Raw genomic sequence first — 26,090 nt, 5'->3', positions numbered from 1 at the left:
GGGGGTTGCAAGCATAGGGGGGATGCTTGCCTTGGTTCCACTGTCTGATGGGGGGGTCTGCCCAGGTGAACTTTCCCTGTGAGTTTGCTGTCTTATTTCTGAGCTGTTCCATAGACTCCTGTAACTGCAGCTGTCTTTTCTGGAAAGAGCATTGGAGAGACTTTTTGGGGGAGTCTGTAACTGGGACGCCAGAAATGTAATCCACCCCCAACTTGAAGAGATTGTAAAAGAGCAGGTGGCAGGGTGAGGTTCCCTGTGCATTTGGTGTGTGTAACTTGCAGGGGGTCCATTCTATATACTTTTGAACCTGTGTCTGACATGTCCCCCCAAAAAACACTTCCCTGACTTGACCTTAGTCCTGTTGGGTTCACAGTGCCACAGTGGCACTAGTTCTGCTGGGCACATTGCACTGGTTCTGCTGGGCTTGCAAAAATGCCTCCAACCTTCAGTTTCTACTGCAGAGATTCTCTGGGACTTCGATTCTGTTCTGCATGGCTTCTGTTGTCCTTGCTTTTTTGCTGTTTTTCCCTCCATAGGAGCACCTTCTTTGGGGGGCTGTAACTTGGACCCCATAAATCCAATCCTCATCAAACTTGGAGGGCAAGTAGAGGAGAGTCATCTGGAGATCTCTTGCATGTTTGGCATCTTTAATTTGCACAGGATCCATTCTATACAATCCTGACCCTCATGAACCTGTGCTTGTCATTTCCCCAGAAAATGCTTTCCTGGGGACACCTTCTTTGGGGGAGCCATAACTCGAACCCCATAAATTCAATCCTCACCAACCTTGGCATGTAGGTAGAGGAGGGTTAGCCGGATATCCCTTGTGAGTTTGGTGTCTCTATCATGCTGAGGGGTGTTCTACCATGTCACAAACCTCACAAATGAAACTGGTTTATTTGTGATGTTTCATGGTTCATGAAGCTGGCATACCATGAACCATACCACATTTTCCCAGTTCATGCCCATCACTACTCAACACCAGTTCTCTAGGTGAAATCCATCTGGTTGTCCTCATGAATTACCCCTGCATTGACCCATGTGGATCTATAAGAACCAGATCATCACTGAGACAGTACCCTAAGACCACAATTGTACCTTTAAAGATTGACTACCTCTTTCAATAGTCTTTCAGTAGTCATGTATGGCTGCGAGAGTTGGACTATAAGGAAGGCCGAGCGCCGAAGAATAGATTCTTTTGAACTATGGTGCTGGAGAAGACTCTTGAGAGTCCCTTGGACTGCAAGGAGATCAAATCAGTCAATCCTAAAAGAAATCAACCCTGACTGTTCCCTGGAAGGCCAGATACTGAAGCTGAAGCTCAAATACTTTGGCCACCAAATGAGAAGGGAGCACTCACTGGAGAAGACCCTGATGCTGGGAAAGATTGAAGGTCAAAGAAGAAGGGGACGGCAAACGATGAGATGGTTAGACAGTGTTATTGAGGCAACGAACATGAAATTAAACAAACTCTGGAGCACGACGGAGGACGTGATGTGGTCCATGGGGTCGCGACTTGACTGTGCGACTGAACAACAACAACAAATATTTGTTCATGTCTTGCGGCTCTCAGACATCATATTTCTATGTGGCTCTTATGTTAAGCAAATTTGGCCACCCCTGGTATAGACAGAGATTTGTCTCCTTGGGGCTGGCCATGAAAAACTCTTTGTGAGACCCTGGTGACCAGTCCAGAGTGCTCTGAGTTTCCTATAAGTGCACTACTTTAAGTACGGGGTTATGAAAGGTGTTGTATATTCTAGGCTGAGTATTGAAATGTTATGAAATGCCTTCTGTCTTAAAAGCTTAAAATGGAATAAGCTAGTTATGTTTTAGAACCATTGTCTCTCTCTATACTAAATTCAGCCCCTTGCCAGTCTCCACCCAACCAATGACAATAACACAGGGGAACTCACCACAGTTCCAGATTTTAACATGGTTTTAATTTCTGCAATCCTAATCCTGTTACATGGTTTATTGGACGTTCCATCCTATCTTATTTACATCGCTGTGTAATCAGCCTTGAGTCTCAGTGAGAAAAGGCAGACTTATAAATAACACAAATAAATAAATTGATAAATCTATCACAGAGAATAAATATCTAATTTATGTACTTTTCTGGTCTTCCTCAATCTCCATTTGCCCAAAGCAATTCCCTGCACAGTTCTCACAGCGCCAGGTCCAGTAAACACAGCCACAGATTAAACTGCCCCTTCCCAAAAGTCAGTTTACATAAGTGGATGTTAAGTGTTGCCTTATTCACAAAAACTGCTGCCAAGAAGTGCAGAGCAGGATGCGCCTTCTTTCACATGATTGGCCTAGGAGAAGACTGCACTTTACAATCAGTTATGAAGTCTATACAAAGATTGTTTATTAAGCCAGGCATAACTTTTTCCCTCTGGGATATAAGCACCTTTCAGTTTTACCTGTTTTTTGTTTTTATTTGATTGTTGAGGGTATTATGTTTATATTGTATTCTGGTTTCGTGACAATGATTTATGCCAATTATCAAAATGACTGGGTTTGTTTTCTGGATGAAAAGATTACAACTTTTAAAAACAAATAAAGAAACAGGCACACCCCAAAAAACGTACACTCACACAGCATGCCCTTGACAGTTAACTTACCTGAAAGTTCTCCTGCCTCGTAGCCATTGTACTTGGCACTCTAGCCATTTCCTGTGGTGGCCGATCAGGCACAGGAACAAAGTCTTGCATCTTCTGCATCTGTTCTTTCTGTTCTCTGCAAAGCCAGAAAGTACATTTGCCTTAAGTATCCCTTTTAAGAATCCATATCACTAAAGCATATGACTGACCAATCTACCAAATTTAGAACTTTTTAGTGTCAAAAATGAACAGCCAACACCTGTCCCCTAAGATGTATTTTTATACCCTCACCTCAAATCAACTGTTACAGTTCTTGAAAATATCAACTTGCTGCAGAAAGAAAAAAATTCTAGCACTCACTAAGAGATTTTAAATCAGTTCTGGCCCCATACGGCTTCAATTTATCCCAATTTCCACATGCAGTTTTGTCCCTTTAAGTTTTCACTTCAGGGTTCTTTTGATTTTCCCATTTCCCCTCCCCCCAGCTCTTTTGAGACAACTTTTACCCCAACTTTTTTCTGGAAGCTGATATTGAGTTGGCTTTCTCCTAATGTGTAATGTTTCTATCAGTTTTCTTTGTTCTGCCCACTTTCACCCACCTCCAGCCGACTTTCAATGACTGGACTGTTGTCATTATTAAACCAGGACCCCTTGCCCCAGACAGTGGTTTCACTTTTTAAAAATGGCCCTAAAATATCAATATAATGTTGTAGTGTTGTAATGACAGTTTAAGCAGGTTCTCTGAATCCCCAGCTTTCATTAAAGAAAAAAAACCCAAGTCCCTAGCCTCTCTTGCAGAGATATGCCTTTTTCCTTATACCTCTGCAAAAGAATGAACTGGAGACTTACTTTTAAAAAGCAAAAGAAAGCTGGGAATTCAGAGAACATACGTAAACTATCATTACAACACTACTACAGCATTATACCAATATTTTAGGGCTGTTTTTTAAAAAATGAGGGTACTGTGATGCCATCGATAATAGCACCAATGACAACAGCTCCATCTCTTGACAATCCTCATTATTTAAGCCACATGAGGAAGAAAATAAACTGACCACAACTGTAAAAATGCACAGGAAGGGCAGACATGCAGAAGAACTCTGTCCAAACTGATTCCAATGCTTGTGGGTCAACTCCTAAAAAAATTAGGAGTAACTACAGCATGTGGAAAAGGTCTACGAAAACCTTCAGATAAGAATCTTAGTATATACCATCCAGCCCAGTAGGTGACAAAAGGTCACTACCATTCTACTATAGGAACCTAAAGATAAACAAATCTCCATGTGTTCATTAATTCTCCTATATCTACTATCAGAAACAAGACTACGTCAAGACACATCCACTGATTTACTGAGAATTTAATGCATCCAACAGGATGCAGTGTTTTAGAGCATATAATCTGAACACTATCCACTGTTTCAGAAGGCTTTCAGCAACTCATTTATATTGAGTGAAACAGAAATGGCACTTTTATTCGTTTTATCTGCTGCAAGTGAAGAAGGTTTGCTTTTACAGCTGAATCCTTGATCTAGTCCCCACTCCTTCACAAGGAGACTTCCCCCTGGAGGGCAAATCCCAGGAGAGGCACTGTCCTCTGAACTCTTCTAGCACTGGTTTTCATATGTATTTGTGACTGGATCAAGAGGTGAACTCCTCTCTCCAGACAACCTGGAAGACTAACAAGCAACCAATTTCTTTCCACAGACTTTTTGCTTCCATAGAGCCTCCACCCCACTTTCCTGCAAGTCTTCATGAGCAAGAATCTCCTGCTCTGCGTTCCTTGACTCAGATCCTGGGATAACAATGGTCATCACCAACTAAGTTACCCAAATGTTTTCCCTTTTGTCAATCACAAGTAACACCATCATTTTACTTAACACTCTGAGAAGGAAGGGAGAGAAACAGTTGTTCATTATTATAGACTGGGGGAAAGAAAAGCTATTGTACAGTAAGCAACAAGAACGACCAGCTCACCTCAGCATTTTCAACTCTTGGGCAGCCTTCAAGATTATTTCATGTTGTCTTTGACTAAGGACCATTACTCCTCCTAGTGACTGCTCAGGAGCTGAATTTGGCTCTTCTCTCAGTATGTCAGATGAGAGTGGTGGCAGAGGTGGCGGTTCCATATGATCCTCTAAAGGTGGGAATCTGTCTATGTCCTCTGGATACCACTTCTCTGGAAGTCTTTTCCTTTCCCAATCACTCCTCTCAGGAGTAAAGTCAGATGGCTCCCTCCATGTATCTGGATACTCTCTGATTCGAAGTTCCCCTCTATCTCTAGGATCTCGGTCATAGAAATCTCTGTCTCTGTCCTCCATCCATCGCTCTTCACGATACCTGTCCAAAGGAGGAAGCGGCGGAAGGGGAGGCAAAGGTGGGAGAGGAGGTATGTCTAGATCACGACTCAGTGTATCTCTGTCACCCAGTGGTCTTATGTAATCTCTGTCCCAGTCTCTTTCAAATTCACGATCGTATGTATCCAAAGGTCTTCTGATCCTGTCCAGACCTCTGTCCATCTCCCTCTCCCTAGCCACTGGCCTTTCCCAGTCATCCCAAAATGGATCTCGTCTGTCAAGGTCAGCAGGCAATGGAGGTAAAGGAGGTAGAGGGGGAAGAGGTGAAAGAGGGGGCAAAGGACGACGATGTGCTAATGAATCATCTCTCTCATATGGATCAATGGGACCATCATGATACCGGTGGTCACGTTCAGGCCAGTATCTCTCACTTTCCCAATCCTCCAATCGTCTTCGCTCTAAAGGTGGAACATCTCTGTATTCAAATGGACGTCCTTCTTCTACACCTGAATCTCCATAAGCCCATGGGGGCCTGCGTGGTTCATCACGAAATGGAGGTAAATTTTCAGTACTGCCTCCAAGACCTACATCATGCCTGTGCAGGTCCCTTTCCTGGCTACTAGGCCCTCTGACTGGGTCTTTGTCTCGGCTACTAGGTCGCCGATCTAAGCCTCTCTCTCTGCTACCAGTTCGTCGACTAGCACCCCTTTCCCGGCTACTAGTCTGCCGATCTAGTCCCCTCTCCCGGCTACTAGGTCGTCTGGCTGGTTCCCTCTCCCGGCTACTTGCACGGCCTCTCTCTCTGCTGCCCATCCGATGACCTGGCTCCCCATCTCTGGCTGGCAATCCTCTGTCCTGGCTCCTGGATCGCCTGCCCAGTACTCTCTCCTGGTTGCCTGACTGTCTCTCTGGAAGCTTCTCATGGATTTCTGCCCCACTGTTTAGGCCTCTGCCACCTATATCTCTAGTCTGACCTCTGCCTCTACCTCGATTCGGCATTCCCCTGCCCCTGGCATTTTCTAATCGGGTCTGGCCTCTACCTCTTGTATCTTCTGTCCTACCCTGGCCCCTACCTCTGCCAGCTGGTCCTTTTGCCTGGTTATCTCCTGGCTTAATTTGCCCTTTTGTTCTGTTTTCTAGTTTAGACGGTTCCTTGTTTTGATTATTTTCAGATGAATCCAATTTACTCTCTGTGGAGTTCAAGTCTTTATTTCCAAGTACTGGAGTTGGCAGCAATGGTTTTTTGTCTCCTGTTTTTGGAGGATGAGCTGAAACTGATGAAGGACAAGGAGTTGTTTTGGATGCTTCTTTCTGCAGCCCAGACTCTGTAGCACTGCTCCATTTTTTTGTTTCCGATGTAACTTCTTTGCCATCTATTCTGGATGTATTTTGGTGCGTGTTAGATGGGCCTTTACCTGGCTGAAGTGGACCAGAATTTTTCCTATCTAGTGGAGGTTTTGAATGAGTTGCCTGACTACTGGCCACATCACTGAAAGAGTCATTATTATCTGCTTGAGGTTGCTGCTGTCCTGAAACAGGTCTAGATCCTCGCCACTGTGGTCCACTTGACTGGGAAGCCTGCATTTGTGATGCGCCTGAATAAAATGCCGCTGCTGGGCCCCGAGGGATTGTCCCCTGTTTGCTGGAAGACCCATCCATATGCTGATTTTGAAGCCTTGGCCTTGGGCCTTCTAAGCGCTGGCCCTGAAAATGGGGCCCTCTCTGTCTTGGGGCTTCAAATCTCTCAAAACTCCTTCCTCGTGGTCCATCAAACCTGCATGTTTAGAAGGAGACATTTGATTCAAGTGGGACTCTGAAGAGGCAGCATAGAAATATCCTAAATTTTTAAAAATTAATTCAAGTAAGAACCCATACAGTTTGTCAGGCAACTATCTGCCAAATTCAAGCCTCATGAAGTATTAACCAGGAAACTAGAAATGGGATTTCCACATACTGAGAATGGGATTTCCCTCCCTATAAATCAGGGTCAGCTGAAGATTTACACATGTCCCAAACAGCAAATCTGCAACTTGAGGTTTTGATATCTGGATGTCTACCTTGGTACGACAAAGGAAAATGTTTATGGAGGAGAATTTTTGTTGCTTGCTACATGAAAGAAGTAATTCTGATGAATGGACACTAGCTTCAAGGAAGTATTGGAAGGTTTGCACCATGCAAAATATCAAGCAAAAATGTCACACAATCTAGATTTTTAAACTACAGTCTACCTTGGTACGACAAAGGAAAATGTTAACATCTATAAACATTGTCATTTATATAAGCAATATAGCAGGAAAAGGATAAAACACCCTCTTCGCCAATATCACTGCTTAGATGCAGTTCAGAGCCTCCATCTCGTACCTGCATTAAGTAAAAATAAAAATTTCAGAAGATCTGATTAGAGATCTCCCACATGATGTACAGTCTGGTCCTTAGATCATACAAAAAGATCAAGATATTTATGGAGGAGAATTTTTGTTGCTTGCTACATGAAAGAATTCTGATGAATGGACACTAGCTTCAAGGAAGTATTGGATGGTTTGCACCATGCAAAATATCAAGCAAAAATGTCACACAATCTAGATTTTTAAACTACACATGGCTCTAGAAGCCAGCATGGTATAGTGGTTAGAATGTCAGGCTAGGGTCTGGGAGATGCAGGTTCAAATCCCCATTCTGCCATGGAAGCTTGCTGGGTGGCCTTAGGCCAGTCACTCATACTCAGCCTAACCTGCCCCACAGAGATGCTGAGAGGATAAAATGAAGAAGAAGAAAATGATGAAAGCTTCTTCGGGTTCCCATTGGGAAGCAAGGTGGGATATAAAGAAAGCAAATACATAAAAGTCTGCGGACAGAGCTCTTTTAAAAAAATATTTAATTGTCAGGTGTGCAGAACCCTGCATTTTTGTAGCTCTTTAATGAAACTTGAATTCTCAGATCTGTGTAATTCCAGTGGAATACTAATCTGACTTTCTGCATGGAAGAATGCTGGTTCCAGCTTGCAGAGACCCATACACAACACAAGTATAATTAGACATCGCATGCAGAGAAACAGGGAAATTATTTATGCCTACTCTTGAAAATTTGACCCTGAATTCCAAAGTGATATTTAGTTAAAGGATGTTACATCTTTTAATATCAAAGATAAATTAAGTTCTTCATCAACATACAGAAAAACATTAAGGATGTAGCCCTATGCACACGCACATACTTTGCAACAACATCCATTGGTCTTAGTGGGTCTTACAAATAGGGCTGGGCTAAGTTAAGGTTAATACACAATACATTTCAGTCCAGAAGGAATCAACATTTAAGAATCCATGAAGTGACTTCAATACGCTCCCTCCGCCCCATATGGAAAACAAGCTTGACTTACAAAGTACTGAAAGGAAAGGAGATTGTTTCTACCACTGGACATATTGGGTAAAAAGGTAAAACTGGCCACAAAATACTACCAATCCCCATAGCACTGTGTCAAGATTACCCTTTACCAAAGGATCCTCCTCAAATACAAAGCAGATCTGGATGTCTCTCGGTATGCCAGAATTATTCTAGAGGAGTGTTTGATGTGTACAAGGTGACAGCATTGTAAATCACATGACCAAGCAAGGGTATCACAAGTGGCAGTGATCATATCATGTGGCAAGCAAATTCACATAAAATCATCTCTATAATGCTAAATTCAGCAAAACTATATTTAAAATAAACCTTTAACAGCCTTTCTTACACAATTGTACAGCTTTGCAATACTGTGCGAAAACTATAAAGGGGCAAAATCCTACCTTGGACCCCTGGGACCATCAAAGCACGGTCCTCTGGGAGGTTCAGGAAACCCAGCTGATCTCACTGGTTTGTTATGATAGGTGGTGGTGGCAGTGGTGGTGGCTGCAGATGATGAGGATACTGTAGAAGGCGGCTTCAGTTCAACGGAGCCAAGTTCAGATGAGAGAGAACCAAATGGCATTGCCTGTTTGCCCAGAGGAATGCAAGAACTGCCTTGGTCAGAAGAACCAGCAGATGATGTCACATTCGAGTGGTAAGGCATAGCGGTAGATGACTCTGAAGCTTTATAAGAAAAAGGAGTAGGAAGTAGAGCAGGCCTGGCTGCCTCAATGCTGTGGGAGGTGGGAGGTGAATCAGTCATTTTGAATGGAAAGGAACCAACAGTCGGGGTAGGAAGGAGACCTAGTCTGCCTGCCTCAGTGGCCTGGGAGGTGGCTGAAGAATCGGTCATTTTAAAAGGAAACGAACTAAGGGCAGGAGTAGGAAGGAGACCTGGTCTGGTTGTCTCCAGGGGCTGAGAGGCAGCAGGTGGCTCTGTTGCTTTATATGTATAGGGAGGAGAACCGGGCGTTGGAAGTAGAGCTGGCCTGGTAACCTCTGCTGTAAGGGAAGTGGCAGATGACTCAGCCATTTTAAGTGAAAAAGCAGCTGAGGAAGAAAACGCAGCTTGTCTTGCAGTTTCAGTGCTCTGGGTACTCTGAGGACCAGATTCTTTGAGACTAGAGATATTAGATGCATGAGGGCCAGAAGAGAACCCGGTAGATGTCATGGACAGCGTTGTTGAGGGCAAAGTAGAGGGCATAATAGGCATGCCACCTTGAGCAGTTTGAGAATATGGAGAAAACTGAGGTGGAACAGTTGTACTGCCAGCATATTGACTGTTCATCTTCCGAAGGGACTTCACTTTCTCCTGCAAGTGGTTCTGAGTGGCTTTCATCTGCCCCTGCCACATCTTCCACTGTTTCTCGCACTCATGAAGTTGGTCCTTGTGAGGATAGGCCTGGAGCTGATCCTGCCACTGCTGAAATTCCCGTTCCCACTCCTTATAAAGTGGCAGGAATTTTTTATGCTGTGTCTCATAATGCTGTAGCTGCATCTCTGCTGACATTGTCTGTGTGAAAGAGAAAGTAATAACAAAGACACGTGAAGGCACATAAACTATGTTTTGTAAACCTGAAGTTATTTAATGTCGTCAATGTAGCAGAAACTTGGATCTACAATCTCATATGAAACACTTAATACTCTCACAGTTGAATTACTATGGTGCTCTGATTGGAGCCTCGAAACAAAATTTTCCTTTTTTTCTATTACTGTCACAGCACGAAGTATCTATCTTTTTTTTTTTTACATATTGAGAAAATGTTTAAGCCCTTCTGCAGACACCTGCCCAAGGAGGTTCACAAGTAAAAACAATACAATAAAGTTATACAAGCTACAAAACAAATACACAACTACCGTAGTTTTCACTTGGATCTTAAACATTTTGTTTGATTCCCACTGAAGTAAACAGGAGTTCTTTCTAGACAATATATTTCAAACTAGAACTGCAGTTTGAATTGTTTCCTCCCCTTTATATTGGAAAGTAAAATCTGAAGAAGAGAACAAGAAGCTAACATTTAGCTAACAGGCAAAAGGCTACTCAGACAAAAGGGACCATTATCAACTATAATCACATTCATCATTAAAGCACAGTAACAACTTCAGCAAAGTAGCAGAAAGTAGGAATCAAATCCTATTCCTTTAATGACTCACAGGCAAATGTGACGGTTGTTGTATGATCTGTTGATAACGATGCAGAATCTGTTGCAACTGTGCATGCTTTTGCATAATTCTCTGGTACTGGAAGCCCACTCGGTGTTGTGGATGCTGCTGCCATTGGGTCGCTGCTGCCTGCAGTTGCTGCAATCTCAAACTTTCCTCAGGATCCTCTGGTGGTTCGATGCTCAGCTGAATACACAAATAAATATCAGAACCAACCAAAAAGCTGGTGAAACTTAAGGCCTAGAAGATGTACAGCTTCCATCACTGAAGATACTGGCATACAGATACAACTAATGATGAAAGGAGCACGTTCATGGAAGTGATCTTTGCCAGACTACCCTTCCAACTACAGTTCCCTGTGTCCCCAGAAAAGCATCTACTGAAGATCACAGGACCTTCAGGAATGACAAGAGATCTGGTCAAAGGACTGCAGTGGGAACGGGAAAACCAACACATTTCTCTTGCACAAGCTCTTTGATCTTGCTCATGGATGAGTGAAAATTCCTTTCAGTTGTATATACATCCCATGCTGTTCCTCAGGCAAGGGATCCCTTCCACACAGCAAAGCTCCCTCCTGCAGACTTCCTGAGGCATGGGATTCCTTCTCTAATGCAAAGATCCCTTTTGCAAACTACCTCTGTTCAGGATTGGTTTGATTCATTCACTGATGTATTTGTGTGCACCAGTTTACACACATTTTCCTCATTAATTACTGGTTCAATCATGCCATTATATAACTGCATGCCATAAGTGCATACTATCTTTAGATATGGAATACAGTCAGATTATTTATGTTTCTTAGGTTTTCAGATAAGATCATTAACAATTTTTATTTCATTTCAAAGCTTTCTCATAGTTTCATACAAGTACCTGCATATAAACTACTATAAAACATAGATTAGGCTAAATTTTTGGCCTGGGATCCAGGATATTCTCCAAACTTCATTATTGAAATATGTTAGGAAGTACCAGTGAAGCCATACAGAGATCCATTAACTTAATGGCAGTGAATTAAACATTGAACACTAGGTGAAGATTAACAAACTGCAAACCTATGCTCAGTTACTCTACTCTAAACCCAGAGAAACCAATGGGCTTATACTGGAACAACTCATAAAATAAATCAACTGCATCCCTGACCTCGATCTTGTCAGATCTCAGAAGCTAAGCAGGGTTGACTCTGGCAAGTACTTGGATGGGAGACCTCCCTGAAATACCAGCAGTTGGGAGGCAGGGGCAGGCTTTATTCAGCCACCTCTCTGAATATCCTCCAGGCCCCCAGTAGGGGTCAGTCACCAGAGGTTGCCATGACTTCCAGGTACACACACAGTCAGTCACCAGAGGTCGCCATGACCTCCAGGTGCACACACACACTTGCACATATGAAAAATACAATAAATACCAAATAAAAAATCAACTGCAGAACAACACAGCACATAGCATTGGTGATTATCATAGAAAACAGCTGAAAAAGTATTCAAGTAAACTGTGCAATAAATGTATACTTAGTATATTAACACAACGTTAATTGTTCAACAAATACAAATATATATATATGTATATGCTTTCAACTAACCTTCTTTGTGTTATCAAATGAACTGAAGACAACTAATTCGATCCAATACAAACAGAACAATCTAACAGGTACTAGATCAGATGCTTGGGCTGACTGAGATAATTTAACTCTGACAGATATTGCTGTTGTATGAGAAACATCCAAATTAGCACTCATATAACACTAGGAACATGGCAATTTCTGGTGGATTATACTGATTAACCGTATTAACAAATGAACATAATGGGTGACAAACTCAAGGATTTCTATTCCTAACAAGTGCAGTTGAAAAACTATCATTATACATTCTTAAATGGAAAGTTAAAATGACACCTAACTAACAAAATATGATTACTGGCAGTTTTTTTGGGGTAGGGGACTTCCAAATGGCAATAGAATTCTTGCCACCCATTTCAATACCGTGAATGCTTCATAGTTAAAATGAGTAGAGATAAAGCATTTGTATTAGAAAATATCCCTTGATATGAAATCCACAGAAAGAATGGAACAGGCTGTAATTGTGCTGTCAATAACAGTACAGAGGCCACTAAATCAGAAATATTAAAAGGAACAAAAAGTTGTAATCGGCATGTAGAATATACCAGACCAAAAAAGGAGGCATGGTACTGACAACAACAACACCAGAGTGTATGCAATCCATATCTTGTGTGAAAGGGAAACCACAGCAAGAAATGAGGAAAAACCTGTGCCATGGGAATCGCTCTCCAACTGTAACTCTTCAGGGTCAGAAGAAAAGTCTTTCCCCAACAACTACTACCTGAGATCCTTTAACTGAAGATACCAAGGACTGAACCTGGGAATTATGCATGCTAAGCACATCCCCTCTACCACTCACTCAAGATGCCTCTCAAAATATCCAAAGAGCAGTCTATTACCCTTTTTAGGATGGAGTGGTCAAACTATATCCACTCTTCTAAATTGTTTGGCCGCATGATAGGTTTATATAACTGCATCATGCTACTTGCTGTTTTATTTTCAGTCTCTGAAAAAATATTTCCTAGCAGTGGATTTGCCCTTTGTGGTGTTCCAGTACACTGAATTTATGCTTTTGGTTTCCTGGATGTTGCATCCAGTTTAGACAGCATGAGAAGTTAAGATTTCTGAAGCGTTTTCTGTCATTTGCATAGGATCTTATAGCTGGAAAAGATGCACATTTATGTATTTAGAAAGTTTATATGTCCTGTCTCCAGAAGCTACCCAAGGTGTTTCACAATAATTTAAAACATTTAAACAAGTCAAGTCCATAAGACCAGGTCAATAGAAAGTGCTTTACAATAAATGGAGTAGTCGATCATCAGGCGCAGAGCAGACCATAAACTAGCTTAAAAAAAAGGATCCACTTAGTTAAAAGCCTCAGTGAACAGAAATACGTAAAGAGCACTTAAAATGATCAAGGGATTGGAGTACCTCACCTATGGGGAAAATCTAAAGAGACTGACACCTTTTAATCTAGATAAAAGGCAACTAAAGGAAGACATAATGAGGTTTATAAAATTATGGCAGAGAGAATGAAAAGAGAATATTTTCCTAATCTAACATTTTAGAACTTGATGCCACTCAATTATATCCTCTAGTGATAGACTTAGGACAAATAAAACAATCGACTACTTCCCACAGTACATTTAGAATCCCCTGCAAGAAGAAACAGAGACAGCCACTACTCAGCTGGCCTTCTATAAAGATGAGAAAATAATCAAGGACAAGTCTACAAATTGTTATCAGTTTTGAGAACCAAATGGAACTCACATGATAAAAGCCAGTAAAACTCTAGTTGTGAGTTACTGGGGATAAACAACACAAAATGCATGTTATCATCATTATCTGCTTGAAAGCTTCCAAAAACATCTGGGCTGAGTACAGCCTGAAACAAAAAATTCAAACTAGATATGCCTTGGTCTGATTTAGCAAGTTATGTTAGATCCCAGTATCATCTACATTGTACTGGAAAAATCATGTTACGGAGCCTGCTCCTGATCCCCAAGCCAATGCAGAAGTACATGAGAAGGATACTGTATAATGTGATATTACTGATGGGCTTTGACAGTGTAGTGCCATCACAGGAGAAACCCTCAAGGAGGAGTCGGGAATGGTGTTGTCAGGGAACCTTGTCTGAACTTAAGGTATCCAGGTAGCTGCAGAATCAATTCCCTTCCTAATAAGGGGTTGTTGGGTACAGATATTGGAATCTGACTCAGCATGCCTGCCAGGTGATGCTTACGTTAGGAAGCTGTACCTAAGAAGGCTATAAAAACAGGAAGAGGAAACAGCAGCATTGGGCATCACTGGGGTCGTCACTGGGGCTACTGGAAATTGTTGCTGCTGAGAAGCTCCCAGCCACTGAAGGGACATGAGGCATTGTTGTTTTATGTTCTGCAATTAAAGTATCTTTGTACCACAGTGCCTTGCCTTGCCGAGTGTTCTTTGATCACCCAAATCCTCTAGAAAGAAGCCTCAGGCACAACAGTCAGTCTCAAGCAAACCCAATATGAGCTCTAATAAAATGCAATGCCGATTGTATTTCTACTCCAAAAGCCTCTGTGCTTTTCAGCATCTCCATCTGCTGACATCACTGCACCATCTAGAGCTTTATAAGTCCTGATTCTTAAGCCAAAATGGGTAGTCAGCCCCAGTGAGAGGAAGAGCTGTGGCTCAGCTGTGCTCTAATGAAGATTTATCTTCTCAAGCTACACTGCAGATGAAAGCCAAATGTATATACTCACCACAAAACAAATATAAATCAACTCCAGTATGAGAAGAAGTCAGGAAGCTCTTCAGGCCTGCATTAGAGACCCAGTGACCTGCAAATGGCTCTCACTGATCAACCATGGTGCTCTACTATATCCTGGCACAGTTTTTTTTTCAGCAGGGCCTTCCAATGATGAGAGACAAATTTGAAATAGGCAAAAAGGGCAAACAAATCCCTATGAATGAACACAATACCCAGACTGACATCTCTGTGCACAGCCTACCTTGGGTTCAACAGATGACAAAGGAAGGTCATCATCTTTGGAATGAGGTAATGGGGGTTCGTAATGCAAGGTGGGCTCAGAAAGCTGGACAGAAAGAGATTTTTCCCTTTCGTCTTGCCTCTGCTCAGGAGCATCACTTGCACCGTCTAGATCTTGTGGCAGCTGCTGTCCCAGTGCATGTGCTTTTGCCCTCTGCTGCAGAGTAAGCAGATGCTGTTGATACCAATATTGTTGCTGTTCCTATAACAGAAAAGATGCGAGAAGGACAGTAGTTTCAAGGCTTAAATAAGATCATATCCTAGAATGAAGACAGATTAATCACTGAGAAATGGAGAAAGAACACAGTTCTTTAAAAAGATAGCTCTATCTTTTAAAGGAAAAATAACCAGTTACTACAGCTCCTACAGCAATAAATTTCAAAAGATAAAGATATAGATAAGTAGTGTCACCAAAACTCAAATCTACTAGCAACTTAAAGACCAACAAAATTTTCTGGGCTATCAGCTTTCATGGGTCAGAGCTCGCTTTGTCAGATTTGTCAGTGTCATCAAGGCCTTGACTGTGGAATGTGCTGTAAATTGGGATTTCTTGGTTCAAAATTGTTTTAGTTTTGTGTCTTATCTATCCTGCCTATCAAATTGAGTGCCACTTTGTTTGGCAGAGAATGTAATACATACAGTTCAAACAAATACATTTAATAAAACCTTTGGCACAGAAAACTGCTTTTTAGAAGATCTGAGCCAATACTGAGCACTCACAAATAACACCTTTTGGGTATGTTCTGCAACTTCTGCTAGTATTAACCTTAAACAAACCATACCAAAAGTTTTATAACGTTTGGGGGCAGGCATCTATGTGCGATTTAATCCAGCACACAGGTGATTTACCTACTGCCCTGACCCACCATGTATCTTGTACACTTTTCTAGAATAAAAATGCCCCTTTTTATAAAGTTTCTCATATCTGGCTTTAAAAGGAGAGGCAACAACCACAATAGGCTGTCGCACACTCAAGCACTGCCTCTCCGTGTTTTGACAGACTCTGCTTTCAGCACCAGCTCACTATATAAACATGCCTTCTGGAGACAGGGACGGGACCTGGATTTTCACTCAATGCCTTGACCAACCTTGCTTGTTGACCACTGATTCAAAAGATAAGAAACAAAAAACACCCCAGAACAAAACTAAAAATCAAAGGCAGAACTACATGGACTAGCTGAATATCATAAACAGTGGAGTCTTAAGGCCTCCCAAAACTGATGGTGCATGGAAAAGCATTCTGCTTTATGCTCCCAACATCTGCTCCAGCTCTTCCTACCTGTAACACACACAATCCCTTCCAACCCAAGTCATTCTCTTTGTTTCTCACACCTTAACAGACACTAAGGAAAAGGAACTCATCCAGGGCCAAATGTAAGACTGCGGCAGAACAACTGTTATTAAAGATACTGCCTCTTTAAAAAAATACCTTGAAGATTCAGAATTAGAATGGTTAATCATTCTTCACCAACATCCCGCACACACAGAGAATAATGACAATGCAAGAGACAATGAACAAACATACATAGAATCCCACATTGCATTTATGTGTGCATCAGTGAGATCTGCATTAGAGAAAAAAATATTTTCAACTGAACTGGGGGGGGGGTATGCTTTACCATGAGATATAGATTTGCTTCAGACCTAATTAATATTTCAAGGATTGGTCTGAATTGATGTTATATACTGCAACAGAATTATCAATTTAAAACAGTATTCATAAAGGGTATCTGTATGACACATTTATAGTTTGGAAGGGTACAAAATTTGATATTACACAGAAAAAGAAGCAATGTACTTTTGGGGGGGATACTGAAATAAAGAATGGTCTGTTGATCAGTGTACAGAAAAGCAACAAAAGTTAATTCATGTTTACAATATGTTACCATGCATATCATTTAAAAAGGAATCTCAACAAATCTTCAGGCTGAGGAGTAACAGTGTACAATATGCAGATTTTTTCCCAAAAAATGGCCAAGAACTGAATGCAACAATGACAGGATAGGAGACAGCCTCATAAACTATTAAAACAAGCAAGACAAAAAAGAACGGAAAGTTCTTAACTAAGACATAACATTAGTATTAATAAAAATGATAATTCTTATAATGGATATAGAGAAATAACTACAAAACACTGTGTTAGAAAGGCAATCAATGTATTCTGTACGCCAACAATATCTATATTTCTCATACATTACTTCTCATACATTGTAATAGCTTGCTTATACACACAGTGTTTTGTAGTTTATTCTGGGTGTTACTCACCGCATTCTCCATTTATGTTTACTATTGTGGTTATAGAGAAATGGCATAAAACAATAGGTTTGGTTGGACACAAGAGATTACTATGGAATGGAATGAAGCATGGTAGTAGTTAACACAGGTCTGATAAGAACAGAAGATTCAGTTATCTTTACTATTGGGCTTTTTCCGGTTTCTATACATTTCTGCCTGAAACTTTCTGCTGACCATCAGTGGGATGCCTGAAGCCAGGCACTGTAATATAGTAAAATTATCTGGCAGTGTTATAGCAAGTAAGTGCTCTAAGAAAAGATTCAGTTTGCAGTTATGTCAAAATGATTCTATTATGAATTGGAACTGTATTTACATAGATGGGAAGTTGATTAAGTGCAGCTTATTTCATACTAACCCAAGGTGAAGAAAAACGTTTGATAAATTAAGGGTTTAATTCACAAGCAGCTACAAAGGGTTCTGTCCAGCAAATAAAGTTATTCTTTATTATTAGATTGCAAGGAACTGTTCTAAAGTTACACATGATACCTATACAGGATCATACAAGTTATACAGGATTTTTGAAAGTTTTCACCATTAAGAGCTTTAACTAGAACCTGACAAAGTAAATAATTTTACAATATCCAAAATTATAATTATTTCATATTTGTAGTTCCATAGGATTCCTTTTGCAAAGGAAGAAAGGATCAATCCTTTCACCACCTACTGAAATGTTTACCACCTCTTTTCTTGAAAAGTCAAAACAGAAACGACAAGGCATAACCTTTTTTTTTAAATATGAAAACAATTTATCATTGTTCTTTTCCTAATCTAGAACATTTTTAAAGTAGGTCATATTACAAATGTTCAGATGAAGAAGAGTCTATTCTATTCTCAAAGATATTTCTACAAAATTGATGGTAGCGAGGTGTTTTCAGTCCTCATGGTTTCAGATGCAAGCAAACATGTTATGGGGAAAAGTATGCAACATATTCCCCCAGAGCCAAACAAATACTCACCCAGCTTCTAATATTATGAAAACAAACGTTATAAAACTTGTTCTCTGAGGTCAATGTTAATTCTGGTGAGATTGTAATCCAAAGATTATACTGTTTGTTTTGAGATAAATTACAGTTAACAACTAGTTGGTTATTTGCTTATATTCAGGTGATTGATTATGACCTATTTGGATTCCTTCTCAACTGTTTCTCTTTCCCCCCATTTTGGGTTTATTGAGAACAATTTATTCAACTGCAAAACTATCTGTTTGTGCCAGGATCTGAGAGCCCTGAACCCAATCTTCTGCTCTACCACCATATGGTTCTGAAGCAGGAAAGTACACACAGCACAAAATTCTACTAACACATTCATTTAAAGAGACATATATCTGACATAAAGAACAAATATTCTAGAAAGCCCATGGGAGAACATTTTGGCTATCCAAGTCATTCCATCAGAGACCTCAGAGTAGCCATCCTCAAACAATTATATAGAAACAGACAGAATGCAAAATGGTCGAACAAACATTTATTCAACTGTCATTTAGGGACTAAACAGGGACTACAGTTTATTTTCTTACTATAAAATCTGACAGTAACATTGTTTTTGTATCTTCCATATATAATCCTCTTAATTCTCCTTAAAAGTTCTTACATACACATACTATCTACTGGTTTCCCTAGCTTGCAACTCACAATATCACTGCCATCTGAGAAAACAAGACTAAAACATGCTCTTTTAATAAATAATACAGTTGGTCTAAAATGTGCAAATGTATTTTCATAAAATTATTTTTTACAAATGCTTACTTGCCCTTTACCTTTACATGGTCACATTTGAATGACTGTTACATGTTCCTTTAGATATCAGCTGAAGCACGAAAACATTTTAGACAAAAATGAAACACACTAAATTTGAAACAGCTTGAATTTTTTAGCTTGTTATCTGATGGCTGTTTGGTCTACAACAGCATTTGTGGCAAAGTTTTCAAGGAACCTTTAGTTTCCACAATCATCACCTATGAAACTTTACAATTTACCACATCAGACACATCACTTTTGCCAAGTTATAACAGCATAATTGTCACTGTTAAATAAATTACTAGTTTTTATTTTGTTGGGGTAATTTTAAGTTCAGATAGCAGAGAAAGGAGTTGTGGTTCCATAGGACATCATTACATTATATGGATTCCTAGCCAAAAAGGGGGAGGGGGAGAGAAATCCATTGCCTACAAGGGGCAGTTCAACATTTGCCAGAGCATGCCCAGAAATAACTTGTTCTCAAGCTTCATACTTTGAGACAATACATGCAATATATCAGGTTTGTTATAATAAGGCAAATCATTGTTTTGACAGATTCAGCTGGGTAGCTGTGTTGGTCTGAAGCGGCAGAACAAAGCTTGAGTCCAGTGGCACCTTTAAGACCAATGAAGCTTTTATGTGCAAGCACATTTCTTCAGATACCATTGTTTTGACAGGAATGGCAGTGGATTGTAAATACCTAGTTTTGATTTTCCTAAATGCTACAGCAACAGCACTGTCTTGTAGGTCACTTTTTTCCTCCAAATTTTATAGTAAATCTTGTTAACTAAGTGAGATCGTTGAACAAACATCAAAAAGTTACAGGACACCACCTACACAGTTCTTAATTAAAACTACTGCAAAGCTGCACTGAAGATCTGTAGCTCATTCTACATAATGAATGACGGGGTTGGACTAGATGACCATGGAGGTCCCTTCCAACTTTATGGTTCTATTAATCTTCTGTTGATGGTAGATCATTAGTTGCTCATAAACAGACTTTATAACGGTGAAAAACATTTAATATAGAGGTCCAGATCCTGCAACAAGCCTAGATGACAGCACAGCCAGCATATCCACTTACAAGATAAAGGGGGGACCTCAGCATATAGTATGCAATGAGGAAGAAAACGCTAAGGAAAAGCCATCAACAATATGAATGTATTCTGTACTAAAATAAAAATAAATTTATTAAGCAACAGTCTGTCGCATATTTCTGTTTCATACTAATGCATTAATTCTATATTGCGGTTGGTGGTCACAACTCAAGTTACTGCTTATAATGTTAGTAGGCTCCCAGGCACTACTTCACAACAATAATAGCTCTTGAACATGACACAGTACATATGTATGGATGTTACACTACACCCTGAGACGACATACAAAAGGTGTCCATAGACCTCTTGTAACAAAATGATGTTGCTGATGTAAGGCAGAAACTTCCTATGTTGCTGTGTGCAGCTGGTGTACAGCCATACGTGTGTGTATAATTTGGAACCAAATTTCACAGAATTATTGCAGCCCCATGCAGTATTTGGAACCAGATTTCACAGGATATATTCACAGTTCTGCTGGTCTGCAATAATTTTGTGAATATATCCTGTGAAATCTGGTTCCAAATACTGCATGGGGCTCCAGTTATCTTTTAGAACTTCCAGATTCAGCCCAAGTTGAGAACTGTTCTGCAATAATTCTATAATAATAAATAATACATTTATTTTTTATTTTAGTACAGAATACATTCATATTGTTGATGGCTTTTCCTTAGTGTTTGCTTGCTTATAGCATATCCACTTAGGCAACATTATTACTTAATTGTTTCAGCTTGTAATAACAAAGTCCACCAGTGAAGAGTCACAGGACAGAGTCAAGAAATTCTGTATAATTTCTCGAGGATTAAGGTATTCCAAAACCACAACTATGCACCATACAAAACTTTAGCAATAGCCTTGCCAATAATGGACTGTATCCTACCATTCTACCTTTGCAAGGGTGGCACGTTCCAGCAATAAAAGGCCTTAATTTATACCCTGCTTTTCTCCCCAGTGGGAACTCAAAGTGGCTTATATAACTCTCTACTCCTCCATTTTATCCCCACAACATCCCTATGAGCCAGGCAACCTGCAAGAACGTTTGGAGAAGTCACTACATCACTTTCAGGTACAACCCGGAAGTGGCCGACTGGCGCAGAGGCCAGCCATGATTTTTTCTTTACTTTTCTCCCACCATGGCTTGGAACAGCCACAGGCAACCTAGAAGACTGGAAGGAAGCTTGGCAACCCTACCAGTGAAGCAGGTTAGACTGAGTGTGTGTAACTGGCCCAAGCTCACTCAACAAGCTGCTATGGCAGAGTGCACATTTGAACTTGAATCTCCCATATCCTAGTCTATTTATTTGATTTATACCCTGCCCTCTGACACTAATTACTATACCACATTGGTGTGTCTCGCCAATGCAATAAGTGCTTCCACCGACTGAACATGCTGCCCTTAGCTACCTGAGTGAAGTGGCAGAATACAATCCACAGAGTTTAACTGTGATGACTGCCAGATTTACTTCCCTGTCCTCAGAAGAATTCAAAATAGATTAAAGTAGACTAAATCGACAAATAGACAATTTTATTGCAGATTTATGTCCTTTCCAGAACAGATGTTTACCTAAATACTGGAAACTACTGTTTGCCCCCCATGGGCCTGACTTCTACCAAATGTTTCAGTGGACAAAAGGATTTCTGACTGCAGAATGTGACTTTCTCACCACCCTCATCTCAGTATGGCTCAAAATGTCACCTGAAATGCCCGCTCCAGGGGCATCTGGGGCTGCAAGGGGAAAAGGGAGGCAAGAAATTGTGCTCCACATATGGAAATCCTTCCACCCACAGAAATGTTTGGCTGGATGCTAGCCAGAGTGCACTTACCCTTTTCTTGTTTGCCTCTGACAAAAAACATGGAGTACACCATACTAATCCATATTTATTACTGTCTCAACACCACTTTTAAACCAAATATTGGCCAAAAAAAAAATACAGAAGTCCTGAGGGGGGCTTCTTGAGTGGACCTGTTTCCTGGCACAATGAAGGGGCTGCTGCTGCTTCCTCTCCCTCTGACAGCATCAGCAATGGTAGCTGGAACGAAGGGAGGGTTCTTGAGCTAAAGGATTCCTTAGCAAGGTCCTTGAGTCTGTTTTGATTTCCAAGCACTGAACTGTTAAGATATATTATACTTCAGCATGTTTAATTGCTTAACACTAGGGCTATCAGCATATAAATATGCATTATATTTTCATGAGTTTATTAAATTTAATAGTATATTACTCAAAATCTCAATACATGTGACTTCTGCGATACTAAGATATACAATACCTTATAACTGAATGAAAATTGCCAATTATTATTAGATAGGAAATATGTTTATTGGTCTCAATCCCAATTATAGTTTAAGGCTGGAAACAAATAAGTATACCTCAACATGCAGTTCAAATTAAAACTGGCTCCCATCAGTCAATGAAAGCTTCAGTTGTTTAGTCTACCAATTAAAATGAAAGCCCTGGTGCTCATCCATGTGTTGGTATCACCTGAAATTCAGCTGCTTTACCCTTCACAACTTTTCTCAAATTATCAACACAATAAAAAGAACAAGTCCTGAAACAGATTCACAACAGTGCTCACACTTACTGCTCCTATGCACAGTACTTGGGAAATTACTGGGAAATCACAAAGACAGTCCAAGGAAGATGCAGGCCCATGTTCCCCAGCATAAGCAACACACATGCACATGTAGGCCTGCTTCCCCCCCCCCCAAGCATGCTTCATTTCAGTATTGCAAGGAGACTTGGGAACCTTCAGAAAATATGCAAGGTAAAGATTTAAACATTTTACGTTAACAATATATTTGCAATAATCAGGATGCTAAATTGTATTGTCAATTATTTAAAGACATGAAGGCTACAGCCAGAGGGGGATCGCAGGGGAACGCAGTTCCCCCGGGTGAGGTACCGGGGGCGGGGCACATGACGAAGCCCTGCCCCCTGCTTCCGGCCGCCCCACTTCCGGCCCTCATTCAGCCAGGAGGAGGCAGGAGAAGAGGGAGGGTAAGTTGCTTCCTCCCTGCCTCTCCCCACCTCTGGCTGCCTGGGGCCAGGGAGGGCCTTTGCGGGGCTTCCTTGCACTCCCACCGGCCTTGCAGGTCCACCACCGGGCCCCTCATGGGGCTCGGCAGTGGAGCTGCAAGGCCGGTGGCGGCGGCCAGGACCGTTGGGGGCGGGGTGTGTGGCCTTATGACACATTTCCGGTGATGTCAGGGGGTGTGGCATATGCTAATGAGTTCCCCTAGCTCTTTTTCTACAAACTGACCCCTGGCTACAGCTGTTTTCCTCTAACGTTGCTCTTGTTAATCTGACCACATCCCTCAGTACCTCGGACACATGCTAGCTTGAATACCCTGCATGGAATAAGGAAGAGGCTGCCAAGGCACAAATGTGAACCCCCTTTCCCAAGAAGCCCAGACCAGTAAGGGTTCGATATTAAGCCCTCCTTCAGTGTCCTTCAGTGCAAGAAGAAAAGGGGAATACTACAGTAAATACAGCATATAGGTTTTACTCTTGAGGAAATGTTTTCCTCAATTGTTACATGACAGTTTATTGACAAAAGAAAAGCCCTGCTCTCAAAGCACAGCTATTCAAAAACACTTCCAAAAGGAGGTTTTGCAGGAGAGCTCAAGTATCATATGCAGAACTGGTATACCTGCACAATCCAGAGTAAGAACACAGATATCAAACCACCACATTAACTAAAGGTAGCAGCAATGATAGCACAGAGAAGTTATGCCAAAGTGCTAAGGGAACAAGGCAAACACCACTGGTATTACACTGCCCTCAAGTACTAATTCCTTTAAGGCAAAGCACACATGGCCAGTGCTGCTAATAAGCACAAGGGAGTGGTAGTAATCTTGCAAAAACGTGTCAAACTGAGTTATAATTCCTTTCATGGACTTCCCTGGAAATAAGCAAAAAAGAAAATTGATAACTGATGCTGTTCTCTCATTATTTACATGTAATCTACCAGAGATTAATCAAGTGTATATGGGTTTCCTTCAAGTATATATGGAGCCCCTTGATTATGCTATGTGCACAGCAAAGCATACTAAGCTAAGAACATGCAAGTTCTCCCAGAGCAATACTGGAACAAAAATCAATCAGTTTTAACATTCCTGTCCCTTCCTTTCCCCAGCTTCATTATTTCATCTCTAAAATCAGGCCCACTAGAGCTGCAAGACTCCACAGTATCTTCTCTTCTCCTCCTAACCCCGTTAACTCTGTTCTATCCTTCAAATGCCAAAACATACAAATAAAAAAGTTTCCACATATGTTTCCACTCTGCCAAATAATAAACTTGGGAGCAGTGATGAAAAATGCTCCCCAAAAACTATCTAGCCAAGTTACCAACAGAAGTGCCTATATATTTTCTGCAATATTAAAGATATGGCTTATTTCCAATAAATTGCTGATGACCAAATACATTTAAAAATTCTAAAAATCCAAATCAATAAATTTTATTCAATGAATTGGTCCCCTTAACCCATGAAAGTATCCAGCTGTTTAGCAATGATACAGTCACACAATTCAGTGACTAAAGCCAGTGCAAGCAAAATAACCTACTCTTTCTTATCTCCACTAATGCACATCAGTTTCTACAGAGTTCAATGAGAACACAACAGTACATCTTTGGGTCTACTGACTCTGAACTGGCCATACGTTAGGTTACAAAGTACACCCCCCCAAAAAAGTTCCAGAGCTCTCTTCAACCCACTTTACAGATCTAGAGAAGTGCAAGTAATATTTAAAGATGATACTTTTTTCTTAAACTATCCAGAGATTAATTTTCAAAGGTTATAATCCTATACTTGCCTAGAAGACCCACTGACTACAGGGGGACTTACTTCCAAATAAACCATGCTTAGGTTCATGGGCAAAGAAGCCTGTTTGGAGCCTATTATCCCTTAATCTCAAATACATGGACACTGGCAGTGATGAGGGATGGAAAGCTTAAATGTGCGTGCCTTTCTCAGGCAGGAAAGCACTTAGCATAGAAGCACTTTTGTGTAAAAAAATAAGGTGAATGTTTAAGATAGTCAAATGTGAGCATACCCATGCATCTTGTTAGTACACAATATACACACAGAACAACACTGATCTAAGTGGATTTATTTATTTCCTACACTGAAGAGATTTTTATTTTGAAAATTGAAAACAGGAGCCACAATTTAATCCAGGAAAGCTGTAACCATGAACATTCAGACTTCCATAACTTAATTTAAATCAAGTACCTCCCACCTACATGGAATCTAGACTAAGTCCTCTCAAAAAGAAAGAACATACCACTTTTGGAAGTTTCTAACCTGGATCCCTTTGTCTAGCTATTTTACAGTCTAGAGATGACAGAAACACTTCACTCTTACCTGGGGGGTCATGGAGGAGAGATCTGCATGGGAGGTGCTTTGCAGTCGCTCACACCTATTATCTGTGTTCTCACCGCTGCCCTGTCTGAACTCTTGCGGTTCAGGGGCAGGCTGTGAAATCTGGGATGAAGTGAAGTGAGATTCGGTCTGGGAGACTGAAGGAGCATTAGACTGAACTGATTGGGAAGATGATGGTTGGGAAGTGGGTTGATAAGACTGAGGCAGGTAAGACTGAGAAGCAGCTGTGGGAGGAGGTTCAGAGAAAATCTGTTCTGAGAAGGCCTGAGACATCTGTGAATGGGCCTGGTAAGACTGAGGTGGTGGGGTGTGGGTCTGTGAGGGCAGATGCTGAGAGGGGAGGGTGTAAGAGTCAGTCTCAAGCGAGGGCATGTAAGACTGGGTGGGCGACTGTGGCGGGGAGGACAGGTCCATATCCATGTCCATGTGGGGGCTGGCCGAGGGGGCTGCGGTCTCCCACTCCTGGAGAGCCTGAGACGGCTCCACGCTCTCCTCTGACCGGGGAAGAGGGGGCATGGGGGGGTTGCGGATCTGCGTGTCGCGAGGAGGAGGGGGCGG

The 26,090-nt window shown here is 41.1% G+C and overlaps 1 protein-coding gene across 2 annotated transcripts in view; it reads right to left on the bottom strand.

Moving 5' to 3' along the window:
* Positions 1–26,032, bottom strand: part of YLPM1 (YLP motif containing 1) — a 66,548-nt gene extending 40,516 nt beyond the window's left edge. For both annotated transcript variants that reach the window (XM_015420638.1, XM_015420639.1), the window contains exons 1-6: positions 25,515–26,032; positions 14,990–15,229; positions 10,436–10,630; positions 8,683–9,794; positions 4,581–6,674; positions 2,628–2,742 (exon numbers count right to left, since the gene is read on the bottom strand). In XM_015420638.1, coding sequence (XP_015276124.1) covers positions 2,628–2,742; positions 4,581–6,674; positions 8,683–9,794; positions 10,436–10,630; positions 14,990–15,229; positions 25,515–25,958 — 4,200 coding nt within the window. In that variant the 5' untranslated portion in view covers positions 25,959–26,032. The remainder of the gene's footprint in view (positions 1–2,627; positions 2,743–4,580; positions 6,675–8,682; positions 9,795–10,435; positions 10,631–14,989; positions 15,230–25,514) is intronic.
* Positions 26,033–26,090: the final 58 nt, after the last annotated feature.

The sequence above is a fragment of the Gekko japonicus genome, unplaced genomic scaffold, assembly GCF_001447785.1.
Source record: "Gekko japonicus isolate JY-2015 unplaced genomic scaffold, Gekko_japonicus_V1.1 scaffold1050, whole genome shotgun sequence".
NCBI classification, from domain to species: Eukaryota; Metazoa; Chordata; class Lepidosauria; order Squamata; family Gekkonidae; genus Gekko; species Gekko japonicus.
Note: the sequence above shows the minus strand (reverse complement) of the source record. Positions and strands in the feature narration are given on the sequence as shown.